At 54.4% G+C, this 21,462-nt stretch overlaps 1 protein-coding gene across 10 annotated transcripts in view; it reads right to left on the reverse strand.

Annotated features, from left to right (window-relative positions):
* Positions 1-13,835: 13,835 nt before the first annotated feature.
* Positions 13,836-21,462, reverse strand: part of PTPRF (protein tyrosine phosphatase receptor type F) — an 84,811-nt gene continuing 77,184 nt past the window's right edge. For all 10 annotated transcript variants that reach the window (XM_051856577.2, XM_051856590.2, XM_070078611.1 and 7 more), the window contains 11 exons: positions 19,231-19,354; positions 18,918-19,093; positions 18,215-18,334; positions 17,839-17,993; positions 17,469-17,754; positions 17,175-17,353; positions 16,782-16,908; positions 16,422-16,547; positions 16,056-16,210; positions 15,841-15,976; positions 13,836-15,464 (listed from right to left, as the gene is read on the reverse strand). In XM_051856577.2, coding sequence (XP_051712537.1) covers positions 15,396-15,464; positions 15,841-15,976; positions 16,056-16,210; positions 16,422-16,547; positions 16,782-16,908; positions 17,175-17,353; positions 17,469-17,754; positions 17,839-17,993; positions 18,215-18,334; positions 18,918-19,093; positions 19,231-19,354 — 1,653 coding nt within the window. In that variant the 3' untranslated portion in view covers positions 13,836-15,395. The remainder of the gene's footprint in view (positions 15,465-15,840; positions 15,977-16,055; positions 16,211-16,421; positions 16,548-16,781; positions 16,909-17,174; positions 17,354-17,468; positions 17,755-17,838; positions 17,994-18,214; positions 18,335-18,917; positions 19,094-19,230; positions 19,355-21,462) is intronic.

Consider the following 21,462-nt stretch of genomic DNA (forward strand, 5'->3'; position numbering starts at 1 on the left):
GTGAATGGAAGGAACCAAGTACTTGAGCCATCACCTCTGCCTCCCAGGGTGTGCATTAGCAAGAAGCAGGAATCAAAAGCAAACCTGGGACTCAAATCCAAACACTCCAATATGGCATGAGAGTATCCCACACAGCATTTATCTGATGTGTCAAACACGCATTTGTTTTCTTTCTTTTCTTTTTTTTCTTTTCAATTCATTTTTATGGGACCAGTGCTGTGTCTTATCAGGTAAAGCTGCCACCTGCAATGCCGGTATCCCATATGGGTGCCAGTTCGAGTCCCAGCTGCTCCATTTCTGATCCAGCTCCCTGTTATGGCCTTGGAAAGCAGTAGAAGATGGCCCAAGTGCTTGTGCCCTTGCACCTGCATGGGAAACCCGGAAGAAGCTCCTACCATTTAGGGAGTGAAACAAAGAATGGAATCTCTCTCTCTCTGCTGCTGCTGCCTCTTTTTAATTCTGCCTTTCAAATAAATAAGTAAATAAATATTTTTTAAAATTCATTTTTATTTATTTACTCTTTAATCTGAGAGGCAGAGAAAAAAAGAGAGAGAGAAAGAGAATTCTCTCATCCACTGGTTTCTTCCCCCAAATACCTGCAGCCAGGAGTTCAGAACACCATCCCAATCTCCCATGTGGTGGCAGAACCTGATTACTTGAGCCATCACCACTGCCTCCCAGGATCTACACTGGTGGAAAGCTGGAATCAAGAGCTGGATATCCAACCCAGGAACTACAACATGGAATGCAGGCATTTATTTTATTTTATTTTATTTTTAAGATTTATTTATTTTAATTCAAAGGCAGAGAGAGAGTCCTCCACTTGTTGGTTCACTCTCCAGAATGGTCACAATGCCCAGGGCTGGGCCAGGCTAAAGCCAGAAGCTTGGAATCCCATCTGGGTCTCCCACCTGGGTGGCAAGGGCCCAAATACTTGGGCCATCCTCCACTGCTTTCCCAGGCACATTAACAGGGAGCTGGATTGGAAGCAGAGTATCCAGGATTAGAACTGTCATCCATATGGGACAGAAGTGTGGCAGGCACTGTGCTACAATGCTGGCCCTAGGATGCAGACATTTTAATTGGCATCTGCCCCTTAAATTTTAACAATGTGGGGAAAATGCTTTCACATTTAAATACTTGGTGATGCTAGCAGGTATTATTATAGCACTAATCAGTATATATCATATGTTTGTTGGACTTGAGTTTTGTTGTTGTTATTTTATTTATTTATTTATTTGACAGGCAGAGTGGACAGTGAGAGAGACAGAGAGAAAGGTCTTCCTTTGCCGTTGGTTCACCCTCCAATGGCCGCAGCGGCCGGCACATTGCGCTGATCCAAAGGCAGGAGCCAGGTGCTTCTCCTGGTCTCCCATGCGGGTGCAGGGCCCAAGCACTTGGGCCATCCTCCACTGCACTCCCGGGCCATAGCAGAGAGCTGGACTGGAAGAGGGGCAACCAGGACAGAATCTGGCACCCCGACCGGGACTAGAACCCGGTGTGCCAGCGCTGCAAGGCAGAGGATTAGCCTAGTGAGCCGCAGCGCCGGCCTGTGTGTGTGTGTGTGTGTGTGTGTGTGTGTTTTCAGGCAGAGTTAGACAGTGAGAGAGAGAGAGACAGAGAAAGGTCTTCCTTCTCCGTTGGTTCACCCCTCAAATGGCTACAGCTACGGCTGGCGTGCTGCGTCAATCTGAAGCCAGGAGCCAGGTGCTGCCTCCTAGTCTCCCATGCGGGTGCAGGGCCCAAGCACTTGGGCCATCCTCCACTGCCCTCCCGGGCCACAGCAGAGAGCTGGACTGGAAGAGGAGCAACCGGAACAGAATCTGGTGCCCCAAATGGGACTAGAACCCGGTGTGCCGGCGCTGCAGGCGGAGGATTAGCCTAGTGAGCCACGGCGCCAGCCGGGCTTGAGTTTTTAGGCCCAGGGTGGTGTTCGGCACAGCAATCCGTTTCCTGCTAATGCGGATCCTGGGAGGCAGCAGTGATGACTCCAGTTGCTGGATCCCTGACACTCATGTAGATCTGAATTGAGTTCCTGGTGTTTTGCCTGGCCCAGCCCCAGGTGTTGTGGGCATTTGGGGGAATGAACCAGTGCATGGGAGATCTTTCTATCTTCTTCTCTCTCTTTTAAATAAATTAAAAGTAATAAAAATTCTGGGCCAGCGCTGTGGCACAGTGGGTTAATGCCCTGGTCTGAAGCACCGGCATCCCATGTGGGTGCCAATTCGAGACCTGGCTGCTCCACTTCCAATCCAGCTCTCTGCTGTGGCCTGGGATAGCAGTGGAAGATGGCCCAAGCCCTTGGGCCCCTGCACCCATATGGGAGACCCAGAGGAACCTCCTGGCTCCTGGCTTCAGATTGGTGCAGCTCCAGCCATTGCGGCCAACTGGGGAGTGAAACATCAGATGGAAGACCTTTCTCTCTCTCTCTGCCTCTCCTCCCTATGTGTGACTCTTTCAAATAAAGATAAATAAATCTTTAAAAAAAAATAAAAATTTAGGACCACAGAGAAGCTCAGATGGGACTGCCGTGCCAGAGAGGAGGTTGGAAAGGACCATCCCTGAGAGGGGTCCAGGACACAAGGGCTTTGAGACTGAGGATCACCCCAATTCTGGGGCCAACTCCTCCCCATGGCTAAATCCTGGGCCAGGTCCTGAGTGACCCTTATGTATTCATTTTATTTTGTGAAGTTATTTATTCATTTACTTATTTGCGAGAGAAAGAGAAAGAGAGAAAGAGAGAGAGAGAGATCGTCTATCCACTGATTCACTCCCCAAATGGTTGCAACAGCCAGGGCTGGGCCAGGCTGAAGCGAGGAGCCTGGAACTCCCTCTGGGTTTCCCATGTGGGTGGCAGGGCCTGAAGCACTTGGGCCACCTGCTGCTGCCTTTCTTGGCTCATAGAAGGAAGCTGGATCAGAATTGGAGCACCTGGGACTCCTGTATTGTCTAGGATGCTGGTGTTGCAGGCAGTGGCTTAACCACATGTGCCACAACGCTGGCCCCCGTATTCATTTTAAACCTACTGCTTTGCAGATCTCCATTCAAGCCATTTGGACCGTGGATGCGGGAGACTAGGGAGGAGCAGCTCCTCACAGGGGGCAGCGTGGTGTGAAGGATGCAGGTCCTTCTTGGCTGAGGTGGCGGGAGGAGATGTGTGTAGGGGGAGGCCCTTGAGCTGGTGAGAGTGTGTGCTGGGGGTGGGAACAAAAGGCAGAGCCTGTGAGGAGCTGGGAACAGAGAGCCAAAGCCTGGGGGCCGGGCAGGCCTAGCCGTGATGCTCGTGAGGACCAGGGCAAGCTGCCCTCCGTGGGCCACGCAGCAAACGGGCCAAGTTGCTACGCAGTCATTGTGCTCAAGACGTTCACAGTCCAGCAGAGACAGGAACCAAACCATAGTTACAATGCTAATTTGCATTTCATATCTTCAGCACCGCCTGGGTAATTTTCTTGCTGTTTTTGCCTTATTTTAGTATTTGAACAACTGAAGAAGCAAGAAGAATCATTTCAGCACAGTGCTGTGGTTACTGGACCAATAAGGCAGCTGGATGTGCCGGTGGTCAAGGATGTGGGAGGGACAGGCTGCTCACCCAGAGGACCGGCCCGGGAGGAGGGCAGCCGGGAAGAGCCTCTCCGGCAACCACAGCACGGTGTGCATCTCACCTCTGACACATGATCGTGAACAAGAGGACGTGTCAGACGAAGAGCAACGTGAAGATGCATTCACAGTATATAGGGAACATCAACACACCCAGCCGCTGCCGGCATTCTGGTGACCATCCTGGGCCCGGCCTCTCTGATTCTGATGCTCATATATATGCCAAAATATAATATTCTCAAAATATAATTTCTGATTTAGCAGGTTGGGGTGGGGCTTCATTATTTGCATTTCTTAAAAGCTGCCCAGGGGGTCTGGTGCTGTGTCATCGCAGGCTGGGCCTCCACTTGCGGTGGGCATCTCTTGTGGGTACCTGTTTTTGTCCTGGCTGATCCTCTTTTTATTTTATTTATTTATTTATTAATTAATTTTTTTTTGACAGGCAGAGTGGACAGTGAGAGAGAGAGACAGAGAGAAAGGTCTTCCTTTGCCGTTGGTTCACCCTCCAATGGCCGCCGTGGCTGGCACGCTGCGGCCGGCGCATCACGCTGATCCGATGGCAGGAGCCAGGTGCTTCTCCTGGTCTCCCATGCGGGTGCAGGGCCCAAGCACTTGGGCCATCCTCCACTGCACTCCCTGGCCACAGCAGAGAGCTGGCCTGGAAGAGGGGCAACTGGGACAGAATCCGGCACCCCGACCGGGACTAGAACCTGGTGTGCCGGCGCTGCAAGGCAGAGGATTAGCCTAGTGACCCGCGGTGCTGGCCTGATCCTCTTTTGATCCAGCTCTCTGCTGATGGCCTGGGAAAGCATCGTAAATAGCCCAAGTGCCTGGGCCCCTGCACTCACATGGGAGACCCAGAAGAGGCTCTTGGCTTCTGATCAGCCTGGTTTCAGCTGTTGTGGCCAACTGGGAGTGAACCAGCAGATGGAAGACCTTTCTTTCTGTCTCTCCTTCTCTGTCTGTAACTCTACCTCTTAAATAAACAAATAAAAATCTTAAAAAAAAAAAAAGTAAAGCTCCCATGAGCCAGGCTCAAGACGCAGCTGCTCCACAGTGGGTCCAGCTTCCTGCTAATGTACACCCTGCGAGACAGCAGATGACGGCTCTGGTAGTTTGATCCTTCCCTGCCACGCAGGGAGACATGGATGGAGTTCCTAGTTCCTGGCTTCAGCCTGGCCCAGCCCTGGTTGTTGTGGGCATTTGGTGAGGGAAACAAGCGAATCGAAGATCTCTCTCCATTTGACTGCTATTCAAATAAAAGTGAATACATTTTTTAAATAAAAATACATTTTTAAAGATTTATTTATGAAAGGCAGAATTACAAAGAGGCAGAGGCAGATGGGGGGGGGTGTCTTCCACCCACTGGTTCACTCTCCAAATGGCCACAACTGCTGGAGCTGAGCTGATCCGAAGCCAGGAGCCAGAAGCCTCCTCCAGGTCTCCCTCGTGGGTTCAGGGGCCTAAGGACTTGGTCCATCTTCTACTGCTTTTGCAGGCCATTAGCAGGGAGCTGGATTGGAAGCAGAGCAGCCAGGACTCGAATCGAAGCCCATATGGGATGCCAGTACTGCAGATGGTGGCTTTACCTGCTACGCCGCAGAGGCGGCCCCTAAAAATAAATTTACTTAAAATATTTATTTATTTGAAAGAGTGACACAGAGAGGGAGACAGACATGGAGATAGAGAGAGAGAGATCTTCCATCATCTGGTTCATTCTCCAAATGGCTACAACAACCAAGGTTGGGCCAGGACATGGCCAGAAACCAAGAGCTCCATCTGGGTCTCCCATGTGTGTGGCAGGGGCCAAAGCACTGGGGCCATCATCTGCTGCTTTCCTAGGTACATTAGCAGGAAACTGGATCAGAATCAAAGCATCCAGGACTTGAAGTGACACTTTGATATGGGATGCAGGCATTGCGAGTGGTAGCTTAACCTTCTGTGATACAACACCTGCCCCCAAAATAAAATGTTTGAGAAGCTCCGCAGGGCCACAGCTGCCACTGGCCCCTGGATTCACAGTGAGAGCGCGGACTCTGTACGTGGGTGGCCACATCCAGCTTGGCTTGGCTCTGACGCTTCAGTCCCACCAGCCATGTGGCAGTGAGATTTGTCTGCAGACTCTGAAACTATTTGTCTGATTGTTTCCTTAATATAAATTCCTAAATGTGGATTGCTGGGTCAGAAGTAAAGCATATTTTAAGTCTTCTGATAGACAACTGCAAATTTTTCTTCCAAAAAGGTAGAACCAGTTTCTAGTCCCACTAGCAACATATGTGAGCTCAGTTCCCCATGCCATATTGACGTGTAATTTTTGCCAATTTGATAGTCAAAAAATAGTAGCTCATTCTTGTCTTGATTTGCATTTCTTTGATTACTAGTGAGACTGATTATCTTTCCTGTTTTTACTGGAATTTGTATATTGTCTTTGGACATTGCCTATTTGTGTCCATGCCCATTTTCTATGACAGTGTTTACTTTTGTTCTTACTGATTGGAAAGACATTTAATATATTACAGATTTAACCACTTGTTACGAAACCTTGTCACAGTTACTGTGGTTGTTACAAATGTGCTTCAGAAACCTCAATAATTTGTACAGGGCAAGGGACAAGTGTCCAAGGTGCCAGCCCGTTGTCACTGGAGGACCACTGAGAAATCACCAGTACCCTTGCATCCCATCAGAGCTCTGCTCCAGAAACTGGGATGGTCACAGACATCAGACAGTGTTTCCTCCCTCTCTGCAGGGTCAATTTATTTATTTATTTGAAAGGCAGTGACAGAGAGAGGCGAGACAGTGAGAGAGGCAGAGATCTTTCACCTACTGGTTCACACCCCAAATGTCCACAACAGTCATGGTTAGGCCAGGAGGAAGCCAGGAGTCATCCAAATCTCCCCCTGGAGTTGGCAGGGGCCCAAGCACCTGGGCCATCATCTGCTGCCTTCCCAGGTGCATTGGCAGGAAGCTGGATGAGAAGCAGAGCAGGCGGGACTTGAACCCGCGGTCACATGGATTGCCAGTGTTACAAGGAGTGGCTTATCCCGCTGTGCCACATGCCACTCCAGCACAGTTTACCTTTTTTTTTTTTTTTTTTAAGATTTAATTATTTATTTGAAAGGCAGTTACAGAGGGAGGGAGGGAGAGAGAGAAAGAAGTCTATCCATTGGTTCACTCCCCAAATGGCCACAACAGCCAGAGCTGGGCCAATCCAAAGCCAGGAGCCTGGAGCCATATTCTACTGCTTTCCCAGGCCATAGCAGAGAGCTGGATTGGAAGAGGAGCAGCTGGGACTCGAACTGGCACCCATATAGGACGCCAGCACTGCAGGTGGCAGCTTTACCTGCTATGCTACAGTGCCAGCTTTTTTTTTTTTTTTTTTAAGATTTACTTATTTATTTGAAAGGTAGCATTACAGATAAAGAGAGAGAGAGAGAGAGAGAGTGAGCTGGAGAGAGAGAGAGATCCTCCATCCCCTAGTTTACTCCTCATATGGCCGAAATGGCCATGGCTGAGCCAGGCCAAAGCCAGGAGCCAGGAGCTTCCTCCAGGTCTCCCACATGGGTGACAGGGCCCCAAGCACTTGAGCCATCTTCCACTGCTTGCCCAGGTGCATTAGCAGGGAGCTGGACTGAAAGAGGAGCAGCTGGGACTCAAACCGGTGCCCATATGGGATGCCGATACTGCAGGAAGAGGCTTAACCTTCTATACCACAGTGTCAGCCCCACAGCTTACTTTTGATGACAAAATATAAACTTCATTTAGGCTCCAACCAGCTTTCTCTTTCATGTTAACACAAATATTCATCAAATATGTTACTGTCAACTTTATTGAGGTACGATAAAAATCTGAAATCAGAACTGAGAAACGGGGATTAAAAAAAATTCAGTGTTCAAACAGAAGAAATCCGGGAGAAAAGCACTAAATAATCTTGAAAGAATAAAAAAATAATGTTAGGGAACCAGCTGTGTCAGGTAATAAAGCCGCCAGCATTCCATGAGGGGTTGGCGCGGTGGTGCAGCATGTTAAAGCCCCAGTTGGGAACGCCTGCATCCCGTAGCAAGCCTGGGAGGCAGCAGCCGATGGCTCCCAGAATGAGCAGATGGAACCAGACTGATGGTGAAAATCAGAGCTGAGAAAGCCACAGCCCCGACACCACAAAGGTCCCACTTCCCAGGCGAGGCCTGAACAGCTGTCTTCTGTTTTTTTCTCAATTTTATTTACTTGACTGAGAGGCAGAGAGACAGAGCTCCCATCCACTGGGTCACTTCCCCAGTGCCCATCGCGGTCGCAGCTGGGGTGGAAGCGAGGCGATGAGGATCCGAAATCCAGGTCTCCCCACGCATGCGGCACGAATCCAAGGACGGGGGCCCTCACTGCTGCCTCTCGAGGTCAATTAGCAGGAAGCTGGAATCAGGAGCTGGAGCTGGGGACTGAGTCCAGGGACTCCAACATGGGACTTGGTTGTCTTAACCACTAAGCTGCACTGCTCACCTGCAAACAGGCTCCAAAGCTACAAATACAAAACCAAAGTGGGCCATGTGCCAGGATCAGGGTAATTCGCAGCCATACAACCCTCCTTCTTCAACCATTGGCTACTGCAGGGCTGTGGACAACGTCCCTAAAACTTCTGAAGGAAAATTCTTCAGCAAAAAGCAGCTCGGGGGCAGGCGTTTGGCCTCATGGTTAAGAAACCAGCTCCTCCGACACTCTCATCCCACATACGAGTACTGGGTTTGATCCCCAGCTTCCTGCTGACACACACACTGGGAGGCGGAGGTGATGACTCAAGTGCTCGGGTCTGTGCCATCCATGTGGGAGACCTGGATGGAGTTCCCGGCTCTGGCCCAGCCCTGTTTGCTGCAGGTGCTTAAAGAGTAAACCAGTAAATGGCAACTCCCTCTCTTTCAAATGAAAAAACAAACCAGGTCAGGCAAAGTTGGAACTGATTGTGCGAGTAAAACATATTTGCATACACCCAAGAATGAGAGAGTTTAAAACCCAATGTGAAAATCTGCGTGGAGGGAGGGGCTGACCACCGTGGGAAGGGACCCAGGAAGGACCGACGTGTTGCAGCAGCAGTGGCGGCAGCGAGTGAGATCCCACAGCCAAGCGCAAATGGCAAAAACAGGAGGACTTGTTTGCAACTGATGCTTGAACGATTTTTCATAAGCACACAATTAAAATGCCGTTTATCAGTTTTCAAGTTTTAGAATGAAAGACTTTATTAGTAGACCAGAAGCATTGGAAGCCTGGACAATGGGAGATAAGGAAAAGGCGTCATTGGAAAGTGATTTTCTCATTCTTCATCGAGGTGATCAATAGATACTGCATAAGACCCACCCAGAAATAGATGTTTAAACACAGTGTTCAAAGACACGAAGGGAAGATGAACTATAATAATGCACTGTACCCAGTCTGGAGGTGGAGAGGAGGGCCTCAGAAAGCGACTCAACCCCGCCAGAGTCAACAGACACCACCTGATAAAGGTGCATTGTTCTCACCACTGCAAGAACCCGAAATCCCAGGGAATGAAAGTGGAGTTGGTGGGGGAGGGAAGAAAAACCTATCTTTTATTCGTACCCCTCAAGATGGTGGGAAATGCTCTCATCTATTTTATTATGTGCATCTATTTCCTCTTTAATCAGAAAACTGCACTGATAACCACTTAAAAATTAGAGTACACCCATAACAGAATAGTACGAAGCTGTTTAATAAGTGAGCTCCCGAAGTAGAAAGAAGTCCACAGTGTATTTAAAGGAAACAGCAATTTTCAGAAAGATATGAGCAGTATCATTCTGGAAAAAAATACAATTCACATACATGTCTGTATGTTCATATCATAGAAGATGCTCAGAAAGATCTCGACTAAATTGGTAACAGTGACTCCTTCCAGGGAGTTGGGGGACAGGACAAGTTCAGAAGGGTTTTCTTATTTTTAAAAATAAGGAAATGGGGGATTGATGTGGCACAGCAGGTAAAGCCACCACCTGTGAAGCCAGCATCCCATATGGATGTCGGTTTGAATCCCAGTTGCTCCACTTCCACTCCACTTCCCTGTTAATGTGCCTGGAAAAGCAGCAGAGGGTGGCTCAAGTCCTTGGGCCCCTGCACCCACATAGAAGATCTGGAAGAAGCTCCTGGCTCCTGGCTTCAGTCTGATCCAGTCCCAGCTGTTGCAGCCATTTGGGAAGTGAACTAGCAGATCGAAGATACTGGTCTCCCTCTCTAACTCTCCCTTTCAAATAAAATAAATAAATCTTAAAAAAAAATTTTAAAAAGGAAATATGGGGCAGGCATTTGGTATTGTAGTTAAGCCATATTGGAGTGTCTGCGCTCCTGGCTTCTGCCTGGCCCAGGCCTGGCTGATGTGGCTATTTGATAGGTGAACTGGCAAATGGAAAATCTGTCTCTCTGCCTTTCAAATAAAATTAAAATAATTTTTAAAAGATTTTTTAGTTATTTGAAAGGCAGAGTTACAGAGAGGCAGAGAGAGAGAGAGAGATAGAAAGAGACAGGAAGAGAGAGATATCTTTCATCTTCCATCCGCTGGTTTATTCCCCAAATGGCTGCAATGGTCGGAGCTGGGCAGGTCCAAAGCCAGAAGCCAGAAGCTTCTTTCAGGTCTCCCACAGGAGTGCAGGGACCCAAATCGGCACCCATATGGGATGCCGGCACTGCAGATGGTGGCTTTACCAGCTATGCCACAGCATTGCCCCTGTGAAAGTTTTTAAAAGAGATATTTGATAAGGAAGTATTGTTTTTAAAAATTAAGGTAAAATTAGCTATTTAAATTCAGAAAATTATAAACATGCAAAAAAAACCCCACCTCTCTACTTGTCATCAGGTTTTTGGTACACTACTTCCAAACATTTTCTGCCTAAGACATCTGAATCTGTAGCATTACTCAGGTGGAGACAGCCCCAGAGTGAGGCAGCCATGGCAGTGACACCAACTCTAATTCCCCTGGGGGCCCTTGAGAAGGCTGCTTCACTCGGGTACTGCTTTCTCTGTTTCAGCAAATGTGAACTTTATCCTGGCCGTTGTTCAGACCAAAACCGTGCAGTGGTTTTTTTTTTTTTTTTTTAAGATTTATTTGAAAGCAGAGTTAAGAGACAGGGAGAGACAAATCTTTCATCTGTTATTTCACTCCCCAGATGGCTGCAACAGCCAGGGAGGGGCCAGGCCGAAGCCAGGAGCCAGGAACTTCATCTGGGTCTCCTACGTAGGTACAGGAGCCCTAGGAATTGGGCCAGCGTCTGCTGCTTCTCAGGTGCATTGGCTGGGAGCTGGATTGAAAATGGAGCAGCCAGGACTCAAACTGGCGTCCACTGGGGTGCTGGTGTCTCAGGCAGTGGCTTCACCCTTTGCACCACAGCCCTGGCCCCTCACACCTGGATTTCTGTCCTTTTTCCCCTTGCAACTCTCTTGCCCTCAGGCAGAGAGAGCATTCTGGCCAACACCTTGTCCAGGGCCCTACTCCAGTGACTCCCTCAGCGAGGTTGCTCATCTCAATGTTTAGGCAAAATTTCCCCAGACCCAAGTTTTTCCTGAAATCCTGCCTTCCCAGTTAAGGCTTCTCTGTCCACCTTAATTAATAACCAAACATTCAGAGCTAGTGCTGTGGCATAGTGAATTAAGCCACAGCTTGCAATGGTGGCATCCCATATGGGCGCCGGTTTGAGTCCTGGCTGCTCCACTTCCAATCCACCCTGCTGCTAATGTGCCCGGAAAAGCAGTAAAAGATGGCCCAATTGGGCCGGCGCCGCGGCTCACTAGGCTAATCCTCCGCCTAGCGGCGCCGGCACACCAGGTTCTAGTCCCGGTCGGGGCGCCGGATTCTGTCCCGGTTGCCCCTCTTCCAGGCCAGCTCTCTGCTGTGGCCAGGGAGTGCAGTGGAGGATGGCCCAGGTGCTTGGGCCCTGCACCCCATGGGAGACCAGGAAAAGCACCTGGCTCCTGGCTCCTGCCATTGGATCAGCGCGGTGCGCCGGCCGCAGCGCGCCGGCCGCGGCGGCCATTGGAGGGTGAACCAACGGCAAAGGAAGACCTTTCTCACCTGTCTCTCTCTCTCACTGTCCACTCTGCCTGTCAACAACAAAAAAAAAAAAAAAAAAAAAAAGATGGCCCAATTGAAAGATGGTCTCCCTGCATCTGCGTGGGAGACCCAGAAGAAGCTCCTGGCTCCTGGCTTCAGCTTGACCCAACCCCAGCCATTATGGCCATTTGGGGAGTCAACCAGTAGATGGAAGACCTCTCTGTATGATTCCCCATCTTTTTTTTTTAATTCTGCCTTTCAAAATAAATGTTTAAAAAAAAAAAAAAACAGAAAAACAAACCCAACCTTCCCCTGTGAGTGCCATCCTTCTTAATGTAACCTCCCATGGCACTTATCACTTCCTAACCAACCATCTTCACTGGTTTCCATAGGTGTTAGATGTTTCCTGGTAGAGGAGTATAAATGCCTGGAGCACAGAGCTCAGGTCATTGATGCACTCCAGGCACCTAGAACTGCGACCACCACGTAGCAAATGCACATTAGGTAACTGTTTGGTGAGAGGATGAGGCCTGACTTTCTCATAGTTAAAGCGAGCACAATCCGCCCTACCTCACAGCTCATCGTGTGGATCACGTGAAGGAACTCAAGCTGCTTACCTAGCAGGTTCACCTAACCTCACTGAAGGCAGTTAGGGATGCCTCTGAAGGAAATGCTTTCAGCTGAGCCCTAAACATGAGGCATTGGCCAGAGGTGGGGGAGAATGTTCCAGAACAGCTTATGGGCAGGTCTGGAGCGGAGATAAAATGGCAAGGCAGGCTGCAGGGCAGGCTGAGGGTGAGGTCACAGAGGCCAAGCCATGGAGCGATGTTTCACTGTGAGGCATGGCAGTGTCTCTTCGGGACAGCGACCTGGCCATGCCCGTGCCCGGCTTAGGATCGCTCTGGCTCCTGTGTTGAGAATGGCTAGGTCGGGGCAGGGCTGGGGGCAGGTAGACCAGGCAGAAGGCACGGCAGCTGTCCCAGTGAGGTCCAGTGTGGCCCGGACACAGTGGCAAGGTACAGTCCAACAGACGCAAGAGAGGAGGCCAGACAGGCAGGGCTGGTGATGAGTGGCATGTGGGGGTGAGGGAGGAAGGTGTCATCTGAAGACTGGGTGCCTGGGGTGCCAAGGGCTGAGGGGTGGCTCTGGAGGCGTTTGGAGGTAGCAGTGGGGGTGGGGCTGCTGTCAGGAGGCACAGGTAGGCCTCCACAGCAGTCCTCAGCAGGTGCCGGTCCCAGCTCCGTGAGAATCTGGCATCCTTCCCTCACCTGAAAACATCTAAGGGCTTGTTCTCTTAGCAAATGATTCCAATCTAACGCCATGGGGTCCCTTCTTGGAACAGACATTGCAGGCTAGGCACTAACCAGGTGCTGCGGGTACTAAGAAGAGACCTGGTGCCAGGCCCCGGTCACTCTCAGTCCCTGAGCTGGGGGGGGGGGGGTGTGCCGTGGTGGAGGGGGCCCAGGCAGTCAGAGGCACCTCACCCGCCGGGGACACCTGCATTCCCCGGGCCCATACAGCTAGGCCCCTGAGCTGCACGACCTGGCTCCACCCTCCAGTCGCACTGCACTTGAGAGTTCCTCACATCTCTCTCCATTTTTAAGCTTCCAAGCCGTTGCCTAGATTGTCCCATTAATAGGCAATGCTTCTCCTCCCCCTACCCTACCCTACAAGATACTCAGGCTCTGGCTCACGTCACCTCCTCCAGGAGCCTTTCCCCAGCCCCTTGCCAGGGTCAGAGGCTGCCTCAGTGTGGCCACAGCTCCTCTGTGGGCTGCTGCCTGACGGCTTTCTCTTCCCGCCTTGTTCTGGGTCTCCTCTACCTCAGTACCCCGAGAAGTCCCACAATTTGACAGCTGGGTCAAACTCACGTGGCCACCAGTGGAGCGAAGTGGCTGCGTGCTTACGGGCCAGATGGCCACACTGCAACAATGGCAAGGGTCCTCATGAACCCACAGCCACAGGGCCACGCTCCTTACAGCAGCAGGGAGGGAGGTCCAGCACCGTTCATGGCAGAGTCTGTTCCCCAGCACGGGTGCTCTCAGTGCGCCGTGTATCAGGCCTGGCCCTCAGAGTGTGCGAGTGCTCCTTTCCCAGGACAGGTGGCCACGCCAGGACCCCGCCCTGCCACGGACACAGCAGTCTCAGCGACAGGAGTCCCCAGAACCCATCCCTCCGCAAAGAGCCGACACTGAGGCCCTGCTTGTAAGAAATCTGATTATTCAAATTTATTTACCATCAAGAATTATGCAATGATGCTGTAGTTTTTCTTAACAAATAGAAAACAGACTGTGTACAACAGTGACCTCTACAGCACTAGCATCCACAAGGTAAAAATGAATGTCTCATCCAACATTACCAACCCTGATTGTTGATCTTGACTTAGCCTAGCTAGATCCGGGGACGCCTGCATCGCGACCCTTGGCTAAAACCACTATGCACCCTTTCCCGCCCCACTTACCTACCTAGATAGCACTGCCCAGAGGAAGAGGCCCTCTCCCTGCCCCTCGGCAAGCCGAGACCATGGGACTGACTTGAGTCCGCTACTAGCGTCCAGTAGCCTTGTCACATTGGTTCACGAGGGCGTAGCCAAAGCAAGATTCTTGGGGGCTTTGAAAACAGCTGCAAACCAGGGAGGGGAGTCCTCCACTCCTGCGGAGCACAGACTGTGCTTCCAGGCCCACTGGCCTGGACCTGAAGGGCCAGCCACTTCCCTGCTGGCCCTGGCCCACAGCTCCACCTGTGCCATTCGCTTGGCCACATAGCTGGATCCCGCAGCCTACAAACACCGCGCCGCACTGTAATGCTGGGGTCAGAGCCACGCTCTGGGAGCCCAGGCACTCGGAGCGGCCTCCCGCTTGGGGGTCTGAAGCAGAGGCCAGGGGATGCCTCTATTTCTCTGTGTGTTTTTTTTTTTTTCTTTTTTTTTTTTTTTTAGATGTTTGTGGTGTTGGTTCTTCAGATCTTTGCAAACACGATGGTGATGAGGAACACCTTGCGAGGCTCCCTGACGCCGTGTCCGTGGTTCTGCACCGGGAATGTGGAACGCACACGGGAGCGAGGACGGGGACCTGTGCTGCCCGCCTCCTCCTCGCCCACCGCCAACCGCGGGGCCTGAAAATGGGGCTCTTACAGAAAAACAAATCGAAAACTAAACAGACACCATGTTTCCCTGCATTTGGCTGAAACGGGGTCTCATCGAGGGGCTGAGGAGCAGAGGCATCAGCGCCGCCTCTCGCCAGGGGCCGCTCAGCCTGGTGGTCCCGGCTCCACCCTAGGAAGGCGCGTCCTGCCCCTCAGCAGTCAAAGTCATAGGAAAGAAGGATCCAAGGTGAACTCAGAGAGGAAAACAAAGGAAACCCCACCCCCAGGGCGGCTCATTCTGTAAGTTCAGAATTTGCCAAAGGAAAAAAATCAGAGGGAAGAGCCTAGCATCCCTCCAGTCTACCCCGCTTAATGTATAAAAAAGGAGGCTTCTGCCCCCTCCCCACCCATGAGAAGAAGCATGAGAGACGCGGCAGCGAACAGAGAGCTTGAAGCGGGTTCCAGGTGGGCCTGGTGGACAGAGAGGGGCCCTGCCCGCCGGTCCGCCCACTCGCCGGTGGGGGGGTGGTGCTCCTGAAACTCTGTGATCCCAGTGGGCTGTGCTCTGCCTGCGACAGCATCCGTGCAGGAGGGCTGGACCATGGTCGGTATGGCTCAGAGGAGCTGGGTCCCCTCCGGAGCCCCCAGGCGGGGGCGGCGGAGGAGAGGGGAGCAGTAGTTACGTTGCATAGTGGTCGAAGCTGCCGAGGTACTCCAGGGCAGCACGGTAGCACAGCTGGTACTGGTCCTGCCAAGACAGGGCGGCTGCTCAGTGTGGCAGTGCCAAGGGATCCCCCATCACATTGCCAAGGTCGCTCAGGCTGCAGCCAGCGGGCCAGGGAGTCAGGCTCTGCTGGACGCAGCCAGCTGCCCCCAGGCAGTGTCCAGGGGAGCCTACAGGAGGTTTCTGGAGGCTCCTCTCCCAGGCTCCCTGCCATCCCAATCATGTTTATCTGTGCTGAGACCGTGCACCCCATGGGGACTGCCAAGACCAACCCTGGCTAGGAACCAGCACAGCACAGCACAGCACAGCACAGAGCTGGGGCGCAGGGTCCCACGTGCCTCTGCCCTGAGCATCCCGCTCAATACTGGAAGCGCCAGAGGACACCTGCTGGTCTGCGTACCTCCGTCTGCACCATGGCAGGACGCTGCGTGCGCAGGGTCTTCACGGTCTGGAACATGTCAACCACGCCCTCATAGCGCATGCGCTCCAAGACGATGCTCAGAGTGATGAACACCCCGGTGCGGCCCACGCCGGCACTGCACAGACACAGTTGCGTCACGGTCCTGATCCCCCCACGCCTTTGCCTGTCCCAGCCGTCCGGGGGGGACAGCCCACCTGCAGTGCACTGTGATGGGTCCGTCCTGCCCGAACTGCTCCTTAGTTTTGTGCACCTGCCCGATGAAGTCAATGAAGCCCTCGCCAGTCTTGGGCACACCCTGCTCTGGCCAGTCTGTGAACTGGAACTGCCGGATCGTCCTTGACTGCCCATCCTGGGAGGGGAGGGTGGGCACAGGGTCAGCCTCTGTGGGCCAGGCCAGGGCAGTGCAATGACATGGGTGTACCAGTGAGGTTGTCACACGGGAACCCACACTAGCAGACATGTTCACACCTCAATACCCATACCCCCACCTCAGGCTCCTGCAGCCGGTGCCAGGGGCTGCTCAGACGGGGTGGGTTAGGGACACACCCAGGCACACTCACCCGGGCGTCCGTGACCTTGAACTCACGCAGGATATACTGGGGCATGTTGTACTCGGCCATCGGGTCAACAACAAAGTACTGGTAGCGGGCAGAGCGCTCTGCTGGCCAGTACTGGTGGCATTTCTCCTGTGGACAGAGGCCAGGTCCCCCACAGTCAGGGCGGGAAGGGAGCACCAGTCTTGGGGTGACTCTGGGACAGGAAGCCTCGGGCAGTGACGAGGGGGGCCTGAGGCCGTGCTGATGGGAGGCTGGGGAGTGAAGGGAGCCAGGAAGATGAGAGACAGCTCTCCCGAGGTGGCAGGTGTCCCCCCACCCCGGGGATGCGAGGGGCCCCAGGGGGCGGGGAGGGGGTGGGCTCACCCTGCCCATCTCCCGCAGCTTGGTCAGCATGACGATGATGGTAGAATTGTGCTCCCACAGCATGCGCCAGAAGTCCTCGGTGCTCTCCGCCAGAGGCCCCTGTGTAGCTATGTAGGCCTTCTGCTGCCTGGGGCGGACATGAGACTGAACATGCCGGAGATGCTGCCGTCCCCAGTCTCTCCTGAGACTGCCTAGGCTCCTGGGGGCCCTGCTCCGATCACCCCTCCTCCGGGACGTCCTCGCTGCTCTACCCGGCCCTCTCTGGAGTCTGGGCTGCCTCTGCTCTGTTGTCCCCCAGGCAGCCGGGAGCAGGCCGAGGTACTCAGAGGCTGCATGTAAGAGTGTGCGCGTGGGCGTGTGTGGGTGTGTGTGAGCGGTGACAAGCGGGCTGACCTGTAGCCGTCCAGGAAGCTGGCATTGATGTAATCCGAGCCCTCCACGCCCCGGATGGGCTGCAGACACACGCGGGTCAACTCGTAGGGCATGATGTTGACCAGGCGGTTCTTGAACTTGTTGCAGGGCAGGTTGGCGCTGATGAAGCGAGACGTGTGGGCCTTGGAGCTGGCCAGCAACTGTTGAGGGAGGGGGAGGTCAGGCCTGTCTTCCTGTGTGTGTGTGTGTTGGGGGGGTCAGCCCCATGGCCCAGTCCAGGCCCCCCGGAGCCAAGCAGGTCCACCCGAGCCCCACCTTGAACTCGAGCTCCATGGCAGTCACACTCTCCCCAGGAGGCACTTGGCCCAGCTTCTGGATGTGGGCGTAGAGGTTGCGGGCGGGCACCTCCGTGTGTCCACACGTGGCGGCCTCCAGCAGCGCCTCGTGGATGAACACGTACTGGTCCTCTGTCTGCACCATGTAGTTCCTCTGGGAGCGCATGCACGTCACGTGGCCGTAGATGTCGACCGTCTTTTCGTGCTTCATCCGCTCCAGCATGGCATCGATGACGATGAAGCAGCCCGTGCGGCCCACGCCCGCGCTGTAGAACATGGGCTCAGTGTGGGCCGAGGCCCGCCTACCTCCCGACCCACCACCCGTGTCGGGGGGTGTTGCCCCCTCTCACCTGCAGTGCACCACCATGGGCCCTGCATCGAGTGGGTTGCAGGCCTTGACCCGGCGCAGGAAGGCCAGGATGGGGGTTGGGTACTCGGGAACCCCGTGGTCTGGCCAGGCCATGAACTGGAACTGACGCAGTTCCCGTTTCTCACTGGAGCCACTCTGGGGAGAAGGGTGGGGAGACGGACGAGCTGACCAGGCGGGGCAGGTGGACTCGCTGCTGGGGCCAGAGCCGCGGCTCTCTCACGGGGCTCGGAAGCCACCCAGGCGGCCCCACGGCGCTTGCAGCACCATCCCCTGGCACGGCTGGGCCATTGCACCACACACCCCCGCCACCGCCCGGCCCCCATGGATGGGGGACAAGGCCCGGGGCAAAGCCATACCTTGTGGAGAGCGAAGGTGCGCACGGTGTACGTGGCCAGCTCCACCGTGTCCAGCAGGGTCACCTGAATAAGGCCGTAGGTCTCGGTGCCTCGCACCGGCCAGTACTGGTCACACTTTACCTGCAGGGGGACAGGGATGTTGAGGGGCTGCCCAAAGGCCGAGACAGGCGACACAGGGTGCAGGGCTCCCCAGCCCTGGCCGCTCACACCCCTTCCCCTGCCTCATCCCACCAAGCCACTGCCCCTGCCTTAGCTGATGGAACGAGGGCCGTAATTGAAAATTATTTATTCAAGACCAGATCGTACCAGGCACTTTCTGCCAAATTTACCCATCCCGTTTATGTGCTGTTTTCAAGCTCTGTAAATTTTACGTTCCAGTCAACGCTCCACAGCGCACGAGCAGCTAACCGCTGCTCTTCCCGCTGATGAACTTAGGAGCTTATGAACGCGCCGGGAACACTCCAGCGTCCCGGGAGCAGGCAAACACCTCGGGAACAAGCCAGCTGCCAGGGACACACGGACACTGCCAGGAAACAGCGGCATTCGGTGACACAGGCTGACAGCCCGGCAGCCCCCCAGCGCCGGCAACACGCTGCAGTCCAGGAGCTCGGATGGAAACGCTCCAGGAAAACAACAGCAGCACGTTCCCTCCCTCCCCAGGGAATGCCTTTCCGCGGGGACAGAAATGGCCCCTCAGCCTCACCCGGGACTTCTCCTCCAGCCGTGTCATCATGACCACAGTGGCCGTGCGCTGCTCCCACACCATCCGCCAGAAGTCGCCCGTCGTCTCGGGCAGGGGGCCCTGCGTGGCGATGTAGGCGTTCTGCTTCCGGTAGCCATCGATGTAGTTGGCGTTGATGTAGTCGCTGCCCGGGACGCCTGCGGATGGGAGGCACGTGGGAGGGCACGACCCCAGCCCGGCCCACCATGCCTCAAGGTACCCTTGGGTCTTCCTGCAGGATGAGCAATCATCCCAGCTGGCTGGGGGTGGGGGCAGGGCTTCGCCTCTGGCTCACCATCGATGGATGTGAGGATGACTCGGGAGTGGTCGTAGGCGATGACGTTTGCGTAGCGGTTCTTGGGCTTGTTCACCTCCAGGTTGGAATTCTCCCACGTGAACTGCTGTCCAGGGTCAATGGACTGCAGGGAACACAGGAAGCAGATGGAGTGAGGGAAGCGCTGGGCCTGACCGCTTCCCTGGGGTACCCGGTCTAATGGGGTGGTGCTCACACCCCACAGGCCACAGCCAATGCCTATCTCACAGTGCTGCCGCAGCCTGGGAGCTGCCACGCCACCTACCAGCAAGGTGACATGCTGGGGGTGCCTGATTGTGGCACCCTGGACCAGAGGAGCAGGGTGAGGGCAGACAGGGGAAGGGCAGGCCCCCAACCCCAGAAGTACCAGGAGCTCTTGAGGGGGCCCTGCCAGCTCTCTGGCTGCTTCTCTGCCCTCTTCTCACGCTTCCTGCTTCCCTGGGCCTGGTGGGTCGCTGCCAGGGTTCTTCCGTGTGCATGCTGGAGCTGCCTGTGATCCTGCTGGACTGCAGGCTCTGTCCAGGTATCAGGCGGCCTCCCGGGCATGGCCACCTGGAGGCCTTGCAGCCCCTCACCCTCAGTCTTTCCAAAGCCACATTCATTGTCTTCCCCTCCCGCCTTCTGCTGCTCCTCCACCTCGGGCTTGGCTCAAAGCACTGTCGCTCATTCACCCAGAAGCCCAGCCTAGAACCTGCGAGCCAATCTCGAAAGCCCTCAGCACCCTCTCCCACCGGTCATGCTGAGCTGTGCCCTGCTCCGGGTCGGCTTTCTCCAGCTGCTGCCACCGCCCTCAGCCAGGCCATACCCCCCCGCCTCTTCTCTCGTGCCCTGCTCTGACCTCCTCTGTCCTACAGCAGAGTCCTTTGAAAATGCACACATGAGCCTCAGTTTCCTGCTTCACAGCCTTCGTGTCCCACGGCAGTCCTTAAATGGCAATAATGATACGGCCAAGGCCCTCCTGCATCGTTCCCTCACCCAGGTCTCACACGAGACTCTCCCATGCTGCCTCGTCTCACAGATGGCTGCGATCCGGTTCTTGGCACAGCACACGGTCCTTCGCGTTTCCTCCCAGCCCTGTTACTCTGCCCGGGACAGCAACACTGCTTCCACGAGTCCCCCTGAGCACGCACCGACCCTCAGGCTGTCTCGGTGCCGCCTGTCTCCTCTATGGACATTGGCTATTTAATAGTGGGGCACGGTGACAGTCACATGGGCAAACTGACTGGCCCCTGGGGCACTTGGGGCCCCTGTCACCATCGCCCCAGGTCCCACACAGGGACTGGAACATGGTGAATGCTCACATGTGGGCAATGGCTGGGAACAGCCACGGGATCTCGGACAAGGGAGAGGCTGTGGCAGCTTCAGGAGGCAAAGGCGGCTTCCTGGAGGAAGAGGGTTTCATAGGAAAAGCTCTGACCCGAGGAGAGGAGCGAGCAGAAGTTGGAAGGAGGACCGCAGGGAGCCCAGACAATGAGGCAGGGCCTCGTCGGAAGGAAGGGCTGGTGTGGGACGCGGCACGGAGCAGGATGAGCCGAAGACCAGAGAAGGCCTTTCCTGGCTGGAGAAGGAACTGAAGGCAGGGAGCCCAGCACATGAGCTTCGTCAGCCTGCAGCCCGGCCTTCTGCAAGGCAGGGCTCAAGCAGGTGCTCTAAGGTAGGGGCTGTACAGTCCCTCAGCAGCAGATGTGCTCATTCGTTTGCTGGCCAAGCTCAATTTCCCCTTGGGAAACCTGGCCCAGGGCCCTGGCATCTGCCTAGCCCGCAGGCCTTGGAAGGGCTATCTTTGCACCCCTTTGTACAGCTGAGGTGGGCATGGGACTGGAAGGGGAGAAGCTCACATTCCACTCAGCCAGCCCTTCAGCTCCCCAGTCCACAGTGAAGCGCCGAGGCCCGCAGCAGGTGCTGGGAAACAGGGCTGCAGAGGGCAGGAAGTACCTCCAGCACGCCCTTCTCTCTGCCTTCCCTAACAAAGCCCCTGCCCAGCTGGGTGGCCTGGGGACACTGAGTCATCCCTGGCCACCAACTGTGTTGGGAAGGAAACCCCTGGAGCCTGGCAGGCAGGAGTCAAGGTCACAGTGAGGTCAACATGTGGGAAGCCCCAAGCAGAAGGATTTGTGCATCCTGGGCAGCCGGCCTCGAGGCTCCTGCTCTCCATCTGTGAGCTGTGCCACTCTACACACGTCATCGCACACATGTGCAAGGCACAGGGTGTCA

Source organism: Oryctolagus cuniculus, chromosome 7, assembly GCF_964237555.1.
Source record: "Oryctolagus cuniculus chromosome 7, mOryCun1.1, whole genome shotgun sequence".
Classification (NCBI taxonomy): Eukaryota; Metazoa; Chordata; class Mammalia; order Lagomorpha; family Leporidae; genus Oryctolagus; species Oryctolagus cuniculus.